The 15,181-nt window shown below is 41.0% G+C and overlaps 1 protein-coding gene across 4 annotated transcripts; it reads left to right on the forward strand.

Annotated features, from left to right (window-relative positions):
* Window positions 1–4,866: 4,866 nt before the first annotated feature.
* On the forward strand, window positions 4,867–14,678 carry wu:fa25f02 (uncharacterized protein C11orf24). Of its 4 annotated transcripts, none has more exons than XM_042110862.1 (4): window positions 4,867–4,980; window positions 9,441–9,675; window positions 11,575–11,694; window positions 12,810–14,678. In XM_042110862.1, exons 2-4 carry the CDS (start codon window positions 9,492–9,494, stop codon window positions 13,838–13,840), a joined length of 1,335 nt encoding a protein of 444 aa, XP_041966796.1. In that variant the 5' UTR covers window positions 4,867–4,980; window positions 9,441–9,491; the 3' UTR covers window positions 13,841–14,678. The 4 variants fall into 4 exon arrangements, with proteins under 4 accessions (XP_041966796.1, XP_041966799.1, XP_041966798.1 ...); XM_042110865.1 differs by having other exon boundaries at window positions 4,922–4,980; window positions 9,416–9,675; XM_042110864.1 differs by lacking the exon at window positions 4,867–4,980 and adding an exon at window positions 5,005–5,414 and having other exon boundaries at window positions 9,416–9,675.
* The last annotated feature ends 503 nt before the right edge of the window (window positions 14,679–15,181 follow it).

Here is a 15,181-nt window from a genome sequence, read left to right on the forward strand (position 1 = left end):
CTCTGTAGGCTTCCCTGCGGCTCTGGCTACTCCAGCTTCACAAAGAAAACATATCCTCTCTATCTGTCTCTCTATATCCTCTCTATCTGTCTCTCTATATCCTCTCTATCTGTCTCTCTGTCTCTCTATATCCTCTCTATCTGTCTCTCTATAATCCTCTCTATCTGTCACTCTTTCTCTCCCTTCAGCAAAAAAGTTATTGTGTGCACATCCCACCTTCTGGCAGGTGCAGGACAAAAAAAAAACTTACTCAAATGAAAAAATATAATTTCCGCAACACTGCTTTTGACTCCCATATATAAATGCACAAAAGGCAACGTTTTGACCCTGCTGGGTCTTCTTCAGGCAGAGGTTATACTTTCTGCGACCGCTAAGGAAGTTTAATCTGCCTAAGGAGCTGCTGACCACTTTCTACTCAGCCATCATTCAGTCTTTCTTCTGCACCTTCATCACTGTCTGGGTCAGCCACCAAACAGGACAGGGCCAGACTGCAATGGACAATTAGGAGAGGATCTACAGGAGAGGATCATTGGAGCTGACCTTCCCTCCATCCAGGACCTGTACCGGTCCAGGGTCAGGAAAAGGGCAGCAAAAATCTCTGCAGACCCCTCACATCCTGGTCACAAACTGTACAACCTCCTTCCCTCTGGTAGGTGATACAGGGCACTGTTCGCCAAAACCAGCCGGCACAAAGACAGCTTCTTTCCCCAAGCAGTCACTCTGGTAGTGCATAAATAAATAGACCCCACCCTTACACTGAGCAAAGACAATCACCCATGTTCTGCTTATCTACCTCATGTATATTTCAACCTTACAATTACAATATTGTTTTTAAAATATTACTATTGCACTGAACTGCCTTGCACTATATTTACTGTACCAGTATATTTACATCTCAGTCTTTACTGACATTCCTTCCCTCTCTTCAATTGTTATTGTATATATTTTTTGTAAATATTATTGTATTGTTATATTATACTTTTAACCGTTTTTATTCTTTATATGTAAAGTGGGTGTTGTGTACTTTGAGAGCAAAGATTAACCGGAGTAAAATTCCTTGTTTGTATACGCAAACCTGGCCAATAAAGCTGATTCTGAATTCTGAATCTTTAAGGTCACCGATTACTGTAGCCTCTCCCTGATCTTGACTCATTGTGAAATGTATTTCAGTTCAGTGAAGATAGTCACACTGGATTTTGTTTTTTAGATATGAAGACTAGTGGTCAAATAGAATATTAGAGTTTGGTCAGATTAGCCTCTCACTTAATGAGCAGACCACACCAACATTTAGGCACTTCTGGCAGCATGCAATTTCACAACCCTCTATTTCAAATCTGCTGCTAGGATCCAGCAGTAGTACTCCCTAACATTTCTGGTGCGTTATAGTTGGCCTATGTGTATACATTATGCAATTGGAAACAAAAATGAAGGGACCTCAGTGCAGATCTGAGCTAATATTCTGGAAGATGGGCATGGCAATATATTATCTGAGGGACAGTTTAGGTAGGCTATTTTCCTGTCTCCACAACATGCACTATATTCAAACTCAAAGCAACAAAGTCACATAAAAAGTCAGGTCCATAACCTCCTGAGCACCAATCCATAGACCTATGTCCTCTGTAGTGGACATAAGTTCTAGAAGCATACCCCTTTACCCCTTTGAGCTATTCTATCAATTCCTGTGGTCTTTTAAAGAGGACATCCTGGGCTTTCTAATGATATATCATGTGATTGGCTGGCTTGCTGGGAACCTCCTCTTCCTGGTTCTCAAAAAGGGTTGACATCAAAACAAGCACATTTTATGGAAGGAGGAGAGATAAATAGTGTCTACTTATTAAGCATTCATTATGATGGCAATATATGGTCTTGTTAATGAAAATGTCAGGAATCATATGATTCATTTTGAAAGAAGTTAAGTTATTTACATTTTGAAATAATAGTGACTTTATCATATCAAAGCCATTCTCCCCCCCACCCTGGACCCCTTCCAGTTTGCATACCGAGCCAAGCGGTCTACAGAGGATGCAATCTGCTCTGCCCTCCACCCAGCCCTCACCCACCTGGAAAAAAGAGACTCATATGTGAGATTGCTGTTTATAGACTTCAGTTCTGCATTCAACACCATAATACCACAACAACTCATCTGCAAACTTGACAAACTGGGACTCAGTACCTACCTCTGCAACTGGCTACTGGACTTCCTCTGTCAGAGGCCCCAAGTAGTACGTGTTGGCAACAATACCTCAAGCAGCATCACACTGAGCACAGGGGCCCCCCAAGGCTGCGTGCTCAGTCCGCTGCTCTTCACCCTGCTGACGCATGACTGCACTGCAACCTACAGCAACAATCACATAGTGAAATTTGCTGACGACACAACTCTGGTGGGTCTCATCACCAAGGGCGACGAGACTCAATACAGGTTGGAGGTCGACCATCTGACCACGTGGTGCAGGGACAACAACCTCCTGCTGAACGTCAGCAAGACCAAAGAGATTGTTGTTGACTTCCGGAGAGGTCACACCCAACACCTGCCACTGACCATCGACGGTGCTGTGGTGGAGAGAGCAAGCAGCACCAAATTCCTGGGGGTGCACATCAGTGAAGACCTCTCCTGGACCACCAACACTGCATCACTGGCGAAGAGAGCTCAGCGCCGCCTGTACTTCCTGCGGAAACTCAGGCGAGCAAGTGCTCCACCAGCCATCATGACCACATTCTACCGAGGCACCATTGAGAGCATCCTCTCCAGCTGTATCGCTGTGTGGGGCGGAAGCTGCACTGAATACAACAGGAAAGCCCTGCAGCGCATAGTGAACACAGCTGGAAGGATCATTGGTGCTTCACTCCCCTCCCTGAAGGACATTTACACCACCCACCTCACCCGCAAGGCGACCAAAATTGTGAGTGATGCAAGTCACCCCGCTCACAATCTGTTTGATCTACTGCCCTCTGGGAAGAGGTACAGAAGCCTGCGCTCCCGCACTACCAGACTCACCAACAGCTTCATACACCAAGCTGTAAGGATGCTGAACTCTCTCCCTCCTCTCCCCCCTCCACCCTCAGCTACATAACATCCTGGACATTGGACCCACAATGGCCTCCTGCACTACTCCACTTGCACACTTGCACACTTGCACACTTGTACACTTTACAACTTGGTGTTGTTGTCCTGAAAACACAACACTTCTGCTGCTCTTACATAACTTGCACCACTATGCCACTTTCTTTATTACTTAGGTCAAACAGAACTACCCAAGCCTTTTATTGGCCTGACTTTGCACTAGTATTTTATTGACTGTCTATGCACAATTTCAACCAAATTTTGCTGCTCTTATTTTTTCATTATTATATGTGCCCTCTTATTTACTTATTTACTTACTTTTTTGTTTACTTGAATGTTATGTTTGTCTGTGGACTTAAATTGGAAAAATATGTCTTGTCTTCACCGTGGGATAGTGAGAAACGTAATTTCGATCTCTTTGTATGTCTGGAACATGTGAAGAAATTGACAATAAAGCTGACTTTGACTTTGACTTTGACTTTATGAATGTCCATTATAATGGACACCAGGAGCAAAATATTTTGATTTTTTGGGAAATTTAGGAGATCATTTGTATAGGATGAATGAGGGTTTGGAGCTCTCAGGTGATGAGTGAGATGATGACTATGAACCTGTGCCTCAAGAAGATAGCGAGGAAGAGTAAGACTAAAAAATTAATTATCGCAGATGAAAGAAAAACATGAAAATGAAATGAACAATCCAGAAAAAAGAAATACAACTGTCCAAAAGGCAAATAAAGTAGTCTAGAAGGATAAATAACATTTTCCCTTATATTTGGTTAAGTTTACCCTTAATTTAATACCACTAAAAGCACAATTTGTCCATTTTTGTCTATTTTCATGGCTACCTTTTCATAGTAAAGCGGTCCTTTTGACCACCACAGAGGACATGCTATAAAATTTAAAATAAAAATACATTTTAAAAAATAAAAATTGTAAGATGTTTTTTTTTAAATCCTGAATAGAAAGGAAATCACAAAAAAAAACACTTTTTTTTCTTGGTTCCCAGGAGGAAAGGGATGCTGCAAGCAATTATCTCAGAGCTTTAATTATTTCCAAAAGAAGTGGCCATAGTAAATCATAATCTTGGCCAAGGAATCTATACCACAAACACCAGTGCTTCAACAGTGCTGTGGTAAATAATCCTGGTTTGATAGAGAAAAAATACTAAATATTAACACCAACTAAGCTTCAAAGCGCTGACTCAAAAGGCAGACAAAGTAGGCTACATTCATATTGGTAAAATCCATTTGGAGGGAGCCTAGCCCTAGGCCTACTCTTCCAGTCAAAGGGAGTGAGCACTTAGAGGTATCTGTTTTTCCTAATTTATATTCTGGCTTCCTGTTACCCACACAAACAATGTGGGTCTGATAGTGCCCAATGACATGCAATTTCCTCATATTCTGAAATGGCCTATGGGCTGTAATTCATTGCATCAGAACTTCTTTATTATAGTTTTAAACAAGACTGAAATAGGGTAAATTACTAGCTATACTAGCTAGGGGATATTCTAGCTACTTCATTTTAAAGAACAAACTAGACTGATTTTTATTCAAATGAAGCTTATCTTAGCCTAATCCTACAGAATGATTCCTCTATTTTAGGCTACAGTCATGCAATTTTGCTTCATGGACGCTTTCTTGTCTTGAAGTCTCTCAGTTAGTTTCGTTGTGCTGGTTATATCATATCCATCCCTTCTTATTTTGCTAATAAAAGTAAATTGTTTTTTCAGTCAGAAAATATTTTTTAAAAGACTGACGATTTAAGATTTCGCCTCCTGTGCAGCAGATGGGAGCATAGCCTACCTGTACATTGGCCTGTGGTCCAACGAGCAGACATTCCCTCGAGAAGAAGACAAAACATACCGGGAGTCAATCAGCATCAGCACCAACACACGCCCCTCGGTCTTGAAACTTGAGGGTAAGTTGTTTAACAAATGTCGCGACTTCAAGGCTTAAAAGATGACTTTAGTGAAGACCACCTTTTCGTTTCATTAACAAAAAGTAATGTAACATTATTTCGCATAGAATAGCATAATTTTGTTGGTTAGCCTACGTTATTTACGCTTGCTCGTTTCACATCAAGCTACGGAAATGGCTAGCAAATTGGCTGGCTAACGTGGCGTATGCAACCTTCTAACTCTATGAAATCTTGAGCGCTTTGATGTTAGTGATTTTACTTGTATGTTTTTTGAAACCATGTCTTTCGTGTCTCTCTTTTAAAGTTTTGACAAAGTAACCTTGATATCAAACCATTCGCTGACGTTAATAGTTTGGCTAATTCACTACTGGTACCTTAGAATACGGGACAAGGGGCGTCTTTGGCAGGGGTATCGAAAGTTTTTAATGTTAACGGTAAGTGTTTTATTCACCTGTCATTAGCCTACTTATTCGCGTTCTACTTGTATCAGTGTGCATTCAATGTATGTGCCCCACCGATCAAACGGTGTGGTTTGTGGACATAGGCCACCGGAGCTATTTCCTGGTGAAGTGTTCTTTCCCACTCCTTTGATAATCACGTTGTTTTCTTAAAGGGAGGAGGCAGTGTGATTTATAGCATGGCCTGTATGTGACCATTAAAAGAAGGCATAAATTATACCATCATTGCATTTGGTCACAAGACCATAGAACTCGAATGGTATGGTAGGCTATTTGTCACATTTCACAATACAAACATGAACTTATCTTTCTCCATTTGGTTTTATTGAAGGGTTTTTTCACACTGGATTAGATGGTAGCCCATCTTTGTCAGCTGATTGTAGCCTAAGGTGTCATTGATCATTGCATTTACATGATAAAGTGTGTGTATTGTGTACAGAGATTAGATAGGAGGAAGTTCACAACCAATTGTATTGGAGGCTTTGGTGGCAAACCGCTCCACTTTCTTCATGTTAAAACTGTCTGAGGTCCTGTAAACAGTGATACATCTCTATGATGGCGTTAGGGAAGTGGACCAACAGTGGTATACTGATGTGAAACTTCTTCAATTGCCTGAGAAAGGATGATTGAAAGCTATGTATTGTTTGGTATCGCCTGTGAGCACATAACTTTCCCATTGTCGCATATTGACTGCATTCCAAATTATTATGCAAATTAAATTTTTCTCAGATTTTCCTAAATACTGTAGTTGATGCAAATGACAAACTTTCAAGTCAAACCGTTATATGTATAATTCGAATTGTATTGAACAAACCTCCTTAATGATAAAAATAAAAAACTCAATATACTGTTCCAAATTATTGTGCACAACAGTTGAGTTGAACACTTGAGTTTCAAGACATTTTATAGGTTAAAGAACTAACAATTGTCTTGTTGAATTTGCAGCATTAGGAGGTGATATAAATTAAATCAAAGTTATTTCAATCAAAAATATCTTAACAGGCCAAGTTGCATGTTAACATAGAACCCCTTCATTGATATCACGTCACAATTCTTGCATTCATTGAACTTGTGAGTTCTTGGAAAGTTTCTGCTTTAATGTCTTTGCTGAATAGCCTCTCAGAGCTGTCAGAATAGCCTCCCAGAGCTGCTGCTTGGATGTGAACTGCCTCCCACCGTCATAGATCTTTTGCTTGATGATGCTCTAAAGGTTCTCGATAGGGTTGAGGTCAGGGGAAGCTGGGGGGCCACACCATGAGTTTCTCTCCTTATATGCCCATAGCAGCCAATGACCCAGAGGTATTCTTTGCAGCATGAGATGGTGCATTGTCATGCATAAAGATGATCTTGCTACGGAAGGCACGGTTCTTCTTCTTGTACCACGGAAGAAAGTGGTCAGTCAGAAACTCTACATACTTTGCCAAGGTCATTTTCACACCGTCAGGGACCCTAAAGGGGCCTACCAGCTCTCTCCCCATGATTCCAGCCCAAAACATGACTCCGCCACCTCATGCCTCCGCCTTGTTGGGACATGGTGGCCATTCACCAACCATACATTACTCTATCCATTTGGACCATCTAGGGTTGCACGGCACTCATCCGTAAACAAAACTATTTGAAAATTAGTCTTCATGTATTCCTGCGCCCACTGCAACCGTTTCTACTTGTGAGCATTGTTTAGGGGTGGCCGAATAGTAGGTTTATGCACACTTGCAAACTTCTTGAGGATCCTACACATTGAGGTTCGCGGGACAGAGGCACCAGCGGCTTCAAATACCTGTTTGCTGCTTTGCAATGGCATTTTAGCAGCTGCTCTCTTAATCCTATGAATTTGTCTGGCAGAAACCTTCCTTATTATGCTTTTGTCTGCACAAACCCGCCTGTACTCTGAATCAGCGTCAAATTTCTTCACAGTACGATGATCACGCATACGTTTTCGGGAAATATCCAGTGTTTTCATACCTTGTCTAAGGTAGTGCACAATTTCACGCTTTTAGCAGCAGAGAGATCCTTTTTCTTTCCCATATTGCTTGAAACCTGTGGCATGCTTAATAATGTGGAACATCCTTCTTAAGTAGTTTTCCTTTGATTGGACTCACATGGCAAACTAATTATCACAGGTGTCTGAGATTGATTTCAATGATCCAAAGAACCCTGAGACACAATACCTCCTGGTTTTATGCAAATACTCCAAACCAGACTGACCGGACACAATTGCAGCCTTTGACTTCAATTCTGTGCAAACTTTCCACGAGAGAAAACCTGTTGCAATCTCCATTGCTCCACAATTTTTAGTCTGAGTGAACATGTGCATGCATATTTAGCAGAGGCCTTCATTCAAAATCTTTTTGTGTTAAATTCACTTAAAGCCAATGAAATGAGTGGTAAAAATATTTGAATATTCTGGTATTAATAAGAAACAGGGATTAGAAACCGTTCAAAAATGAAAACCGGAATAGAACAGTTTCTGAATGAACAAAAATGGGAACAAAACCATTTTCACTTGTTCCGGAGTGAAAGCGTTATTTTAAATTTTGGATAACCAGTTAATAATGGTATTTATTGTTCCGATTAACCGTTTGAATATTATTCAAAAGTCCATATGCTTAGAAAGTGACCTGCCCACACAGTGTTCCCCAGACCCCTTAGATGAATTTAGTCAGATGTTATGAACCAGTGTCTCCCTCCCCTATATAATAGGCTAGAACTACTAGTTGATTAAAAAAAAAGGATTTTCATATCCAACACTATCTAACTGTCTTTTCAAAGTATGTAGCCTAAATTACTGAAACATTTTGTGAAATAACACAGGTTACCAGAGACACTAGGAAAATATCTATAGGCAGTTGGTAGCACCACACATAGGTTAGTTTATTACAGGGCTTAAAGCAAGGACATTTTCTGTGTCTGAAGTTAGGCTATCAGACATTTATTTTTTTAGATTTAATACTATATAGCCCTTCTTGCCTACTTTCAAATCTCGCCCCACGCCTGAATTCAAGCACAGTGATTTTAACAGCAGGCCTTGATTGAATGTGCTTTGATTTAAGCTTTAAGGCTGTTGGGCAAAAATAGCCTATAGTATTGTGCCACCGGCCATAAATCAATTTGTAAAGGCAATGTCATTTTTAAAGGTTATTAACCGTTCTTCTATAACGTTCAAACCGGTTACCATTCAGAGGAGAGGCCTTGAAACATTGCAACAGGAACGAAAAAATAATGTTTTTGCTCAGAACGAACCAAAATGAAAATCATTCTGTTTTCAGTTCCTGATAAGAAATGGCAGTTCAGAATCAGAGTTCAATTTGTACCTAGTTTTAAGTATCTCACTGGTTTATAATTCAATGTTTAAAGCCACTTTAAATTAAGGGCAGAAATGTGGATAGGGCAAAATCTATATTTATTGATGACCAAAGCCTGTACAAATGTAGGCTATCACGGTTGTTTATCCGTAAGGTAGCTTTCATTATTTTTTTTCTGACTAAGCTAATGTTTAGGCTGATTTGTCCTTGTATATTTACACAAGGATTTACCAATCATATTGACCAAGCATATCTGTCTGGTTTAGCTCCACAATGCACTTTTCAAACGTAAAGGTAGGTGGAGCAATTGAGTTAGAATTGGAGTAAGCAACTGTATTGCACCCTATAGTGCTGCGCAAAGCCTAAAGTCTTGCTAAAGCTTGCTTAATAGCTACACAAAATATGTTTACAAATTTAATACCATGAGAGAGATCCTAAGCACACACATCGGTGGGTCAGCTAAAATCTGATGCTCTTAGTTCACGTATGAGAACTTTGCTCATAGACTGACTTTGCACTTTTCCCAGCATTTAAATCAGGGCCCGTAGTCTATATTATGTGAACAGTGTTTATTCTATTGATGAGTTCAGTAATGCATTGTAATGCCAGGCTTTGGAAAGTTAAAAAATTTAGGTGTTATGACATGAGTGTGTAGTCTTCTGTAAGTTCACCCAGACGTGTTCTTCGCTGTATCCTGTAGATGTCTCCCCTGTGATGGTGGCACTCCTCATTGCACCCAGGCTCTGACTCCATGCTGCTCCCAGCCTGCCCCGCGTGTGTGCGCCAGACCCTGGCCATGACCCTCCACCCTCTGGTCACCCTCTCCCCTGTGCTGGGGCTTCTCAGCCTGCAGGTCCTCTCCGTGGGCAGCACCACACCCACCATAGTGGACATGCGTCACGCAGTTGCAGACGGCGCAAACTGTACAAACCTGTGTAAGTCTCTTCATTTCTTTTTTATGATTGACAGTGACTTGGACTTTGGAATGGAAGAACAGGGATTTCTCAAGAGATCAAGATCTTCCATATTAGATGGAGACTAAGAATTCAAAATTAAGCTTATTTGTTGTCTTAATTTCCTATATGTGGTTACTGGTAGTGGATCAAAATACTGAAAATGACGAGTACTGTGCTGAATACATTTTCAGTGTTGACATTTTTCAAAACGGCATGCAATGAAATTGTATATTTTGTCTTATTTGCGGTTTGGTCATATGGTTTCTATCCTACATAACAAATATTAAAAGTAACCAAAGGTTGTTTTCAGATTATGCAATCACAAACTCTTTCTGTATGTTCTTAAAATAGTTTGTTTTTAATCCATGAAATACATCTCAGTGGCTACCTCTGGAGATAAAACTTAAAAATCAGAAGTCTGTAAAATATCATATTTTGGAAAAGACTAAAGCCATATGTTTTTTTTCTGAAATTACATCTTTTTACTTGAAGGACATGTGATTTCAAAGGGGCCATGTGTTTTAGATTTAAGATGAAAGGGCCTTGCTGTGTTGTTTATGAGCCTGGCGCTGCTTTGGCGAGCCATACCCTTTGAGTCTTTGTCATGACATGTTCTCTTTTTTTCTCAATTAAATCGCACAATGCCTTTCAAAAAAAGGAAAAGTAACTCACCGCACATGTGGATCTACCTGAGCTTCTGCGCGTGTGCACACGCCGTTGAGAATATGAAGCCTGGGGCTGTTTCTCTCCCTTTTTTTTGGTTAACAGCCATGCCTGGCTTACATAACACACTCACTCATGCACTTTGTCTCTGTCACTCAGAGACACACACATACTCACATATTACAGCGCCCAAAATGACTCTGTTGAGTTTCTAATGCAGCAGTAGGGTTTTAAGTAACTAAGAAATAAAAGCTTGGACTCACCATCTGGAAATGTGAAATGCCTGGTATGTTGGTGAGCTATAAATATATAATCATTCAGCATTCCAACTCTCAGACCTGTACATGCAGCCTGTGTTCAAGCCACAGAACTCTTATAGCTCACTATAAGGTGACCCCTAGTGACCTGCGAGGGAAAGTGAATTAGGACATGTCCTCTTCAGTTTCAGCCTGTCCCCCCACAGCCCTGCTGTCATCTCGCCCATCTCTCCACACACTTTACTCCAGGCCCATTTGGAACGGCTGGAGAATCATTTACAGCAGGAAAGCAGATGGCCTTCCAATTAGCTTTCCTCCACCGCTGCTGAAAAGACAGTAGTGATCTTGAAAGCTGCTTAAATTGACCATCAATTACCTGGACGCTACTACTTTTTGGGAACTCCACCCTTTTTTGTTCGTTTCCATTCCATTAAAAGTGCGGATGGAAAAGTGTCTAGGTGCCAGTGCTGTAACTGAGCCACTGAGCTTTCCCTGGATGGTGGCCCTTGTTCTCTTTCTCAGGCTCTAACCCCCCCCCCCCCTCTTGCGTTGTGTACAGTGCGACAGGGCAGGCCAGGCATGGGTGATATGAATGTGTGTGTGTGTGTATACACTGTATTTATTGGCTGTAGTCACATGCAGAATCACATGTGCACATATAGGGTTTTTTTGCCAGTTTTGAGATGTTTCAAATGTGGCATTTCTTAAGCATGACAATCAGTAAAGTTATTACTTCTGACGCCAAAGTGAAGTTGTATGAAGGGTCTCATGTGGAAAGAGGAATGCTAAGACATAACAGAGCCCCCCTCCATCCCACAGCAAGGCAGGATCAGGTTACAGGTTTCCTACTTAAAAGGAAGAGAGGCTAGTGGTTTGCTTGAAGTCCCACTATATCTAAACATTTTGTGCAAAGTTTTGTGCTTCACCCATGGTAACTTCTTTTTGTGTTTTATTCCAGGCAATAGCCCCTCTTGTGACTGGTCTCTGTATAGAGCAGATCAAAAAGTATGTTTACTTTTGAAGTGTCCCAAACTTGAAGATTGCAAACATGCCACTTATGAAGATCTTTTAATTCAAGGTAAATTGTAAATTTGCTCAATGCTCATACATGCTCCAATTAAAGGTGGGAAATAAAGCCAGAGGAGAGGAAGACATTTTGAAGTTGAAGCGTGTTTAATGTAGCCTCCTTACTGCTGCTCTCATGGGCCACTCTGTCCCAGACCGCAGAACTGTTTAATGCTTAACCTGGACAGAAAGAGGGGTGTGTAAATCTCCCATTCACATGACATACTGTGTACCTGCATTTGAAGATGATCTCCAAGCTAGTTGTTTCCTGTAAAACTAACCAAATGGCAAGACGATTTGAGTAGTATTATTTTAATGTTGTTTTAAGACTTCTTATTCTCCTGATTATTTCATAATGTGAAACATTAACAGTCTCTGTAATTCTGTTCTTGAGGATGTCATAGCATCTTTGCGCTGCATTGTGCAACAGTTAGGTCTGGTCGAACTATTTTTTTATTTCTGATTGGACGAGAGAGGCATAACCCAGGACATCCCCACTCAGACTTTTCACCGCTAATAATCACTCCGATGTGAACATTTCATTCATTCAAAAGGAGAGCGGCGATTTCATATTGTCACAGTTGACAATTACTGGCTATAGACAAGCAAGTGGACTATAGAAATGATTATGTGCACAAGCACACATAGCCTCTCTCACTGAACTGGGTTCTTGAGTGACCTGCTGCATTGCTTGGCAAAAGGAGATGCAGGAAGTGTAGGGTGAACAAACAAAAATAAACAATAGAAAACACAATTCTTTAGTCTTTAGACTTGATCAGTTGATAGTAGAACTGTTGTATACAAGTACACATGGAGCCAATGAGGTAGGGATATCCTTACCAACCCCACTCTCACTCATGCCATATTGCTTATTTTTTTTTTTTTTAAGTTTCATCTTGTTGGCAACCCCGTGACTTTTCAGTGTAAGACTACTGTAAGGTGTCTTATCAAGGAGGAGTAAACTCTCAGTAGATGTTTCACTAAATCCTACAACATTATGAAGATTAAAAGATTTTAGTCTGTGCTTGAAGAGTCATGGAAATCTTTCAAAATGGGTGTAATAGCGCTTTGCTGCAAGTGATCACTGCAAATGGCATCTCACATGTAGCGATTTTTGTTTTGTTTCAGGTGCCGATATTAAATCTAGAAGAGAGCTTGGTCTTCATTCCATCAGCTCCAACCCCTCGCAGCCCCTTGTAAGCTCCACAGCCCAGCCAGTAGATGCTGTACCCCTCAAGATGATGCAGAGCACTTTAAGTCCTCAAGGTTCTTTGGGTCTACAACAGCATGAGCCAAGCAGAAACCAGGATTCATTAGCAGGAGACAACAACACATCTAGTGAGACTGTTAATAGTGCTTATATCAACAAGGATCACTCAAACACCTCTACTTCTGAACAACCCAGGGCCACCACCACAAGTATCACCTCCAGACCTACTACAAATGAAAAGGTCTCCATAGTCATATCAACAACCACCACCGCCACAACAACAGCCGCCACAACAACCTCCTCCCAAACTACCAGCTCAACCACAGCACCGCCCACTAAGAGCACTGCAAGGAAAGCCAATGAAACAATATTATCTTCAACTACCCTTAGCAGCACATCAAAGCCAGCAACTACCACTACTCAGACATCACCTTTGCCGACAACTATCATGACCACTACCACCCCTCCTACTCCACCACGTGCACCTTCTACAAAATTGCCTCAAATGCCCAGCTCACCACCACCAAAACCACCTGTAACCACACATATGGTCACAAAAGCTGTCGAAGAGAAGCCATCGTCAAAACCACCTGTAACCACACATACGGTCACAAAAGCTGTCGAAGAGAAGCCATCGCCAACCACTCAGAAAGTCTTCAATCCACCTACTGCGTCTGAGAGCCCTGTAGCTCTGACCACTTCTCCCGAGTCTGTAACCAAAGGGCCAGTCAGCAACACGAGTAAAGGCATTGTAGGCATCCCCATGGGACCTTTCAGCGGTCGTCTGGTGGACACCAGCTCTCTGCTGGCAGTGCTCCTGTTTGGTCTGTTGTTCTTTGTGGTGACTGTAGTCCTGTTCCTCACGCAGGCGTATGAGAGCTACAGAAGGAAGGATTACACCCAGGTGGATTACCTGATCAATGGAATGTACTCTGACTCAGGGGTCTGATGTAGGAAATACGTTTACGCTGCATTGTGGCTATAATTGGTCTAATTTGAACAGGGAAAACATCAGGTTTGCAACCTCTTCAATCACAAACTCACTTGTCCTTAAGGTACTAATGTGACAAGATACATAAAGAGATTGCATACTGATCTGTAGTGGGATAACACCGTAATCATTTCAGCCTCTGAATGCTTATGAGAGAATTGTGGGCCAATGTGTGATTACATGATGTATACATTTATTTTTTTATGATATGCATTTTTTTCTATGCAGAGGATGCTTCCACTTTGTACTCATGGCACATAGGACGAAAGCCTTAGTATTGACTTCATATTTTCTTGATTGAATGTCATTTCATAAAGTTCTGTAGTGCAATATGTGGAGATGTCATGTTATATTAAGGTCCAGTATTTCCATTCCACAGCAAATAATTTTGTTTTGCACTATTTGTCTTTTTTTTCAAAGTGTGATTAGTCAGTTGACTACTCAAGGAGTACATTAATAATGGATGCTTTTTGATTCTGGTCATCACCAGGTTATTTTTGTTGTTTACCATTTCACTCCTTGGATTGAGATTGGATGCCAAAACAGTCACTGTGGAACTGAAGCACATCGTTGTTAAGCTAAGGGAATTGTGTAGCCATTATGAACCACGTTTCCAGGAGCCAGAGAAGTTAGTTTGCTCTCCAGATTAAACTCTGGCGTTTGGGAAGTCTTATGAGGAGGAAAGATACAGGTGTGGTAGCCTGTTTTGTGCCAAGTCTTTCAAGTCTTAACTAAATGCACTTCTGCAAATTAAATGTACTTTACAACAAAATAATAAAGACTAAATTGGCAGATATTTCATTTTTTGTTTTCATTTACAGAGACAGATACTCTTCCAGATGTTTCTTTTGATTGTGATCCATGACTATGAATAAGAAAGTGAGAGTCTTGCTGTATGAATCAGTTGCCCCCCTATTCCTCTTGGAACCAATAAGCTGTAAAGTGCCACGTTTCCTGTGGATTCAAAGTGTTTTATTAGAGGGGCATATCAATCAGCCTTTGGTGTAAACAAGACTGTATACATAAACAACCCACATCTGTAGCACAATAATTGCTCCCTGGAAATATGTGATGCACATGCAGTGTCTGTTTGGGAAAGTCGGAGGGTCTGGAAATGTAATTGGCACAGAGGAAAATAATGAGTGAACCCATGAGGGGAGGTGATCCAACACCTTTACAACATTCACACTCACCAGGGAATGTTTAGCTTTTAGAGAAAACAAGGGCAAAATGGGCAAACATGGATTCCATTAAAGATGGAGAGCTGAGGTACAGTTAAAGGATCCAAGTGCCAGTGTG

This window comes from Alosa sapidissima, chromosome 11 (genome assembly GCF_018492685.1).
Source record: "Alosa sapidissima isolate fAloSap1 chromosome 11, fAloSap1.pri, whole genome shotgun sequence".
Classification (NCBI taxonomy): domain Eukaryota; kingdom Metazoa; phylum Chordata; class Actinopteri; order Clupeiformes; family Clupeidae; genus Alosa; species Alosa sapidissima.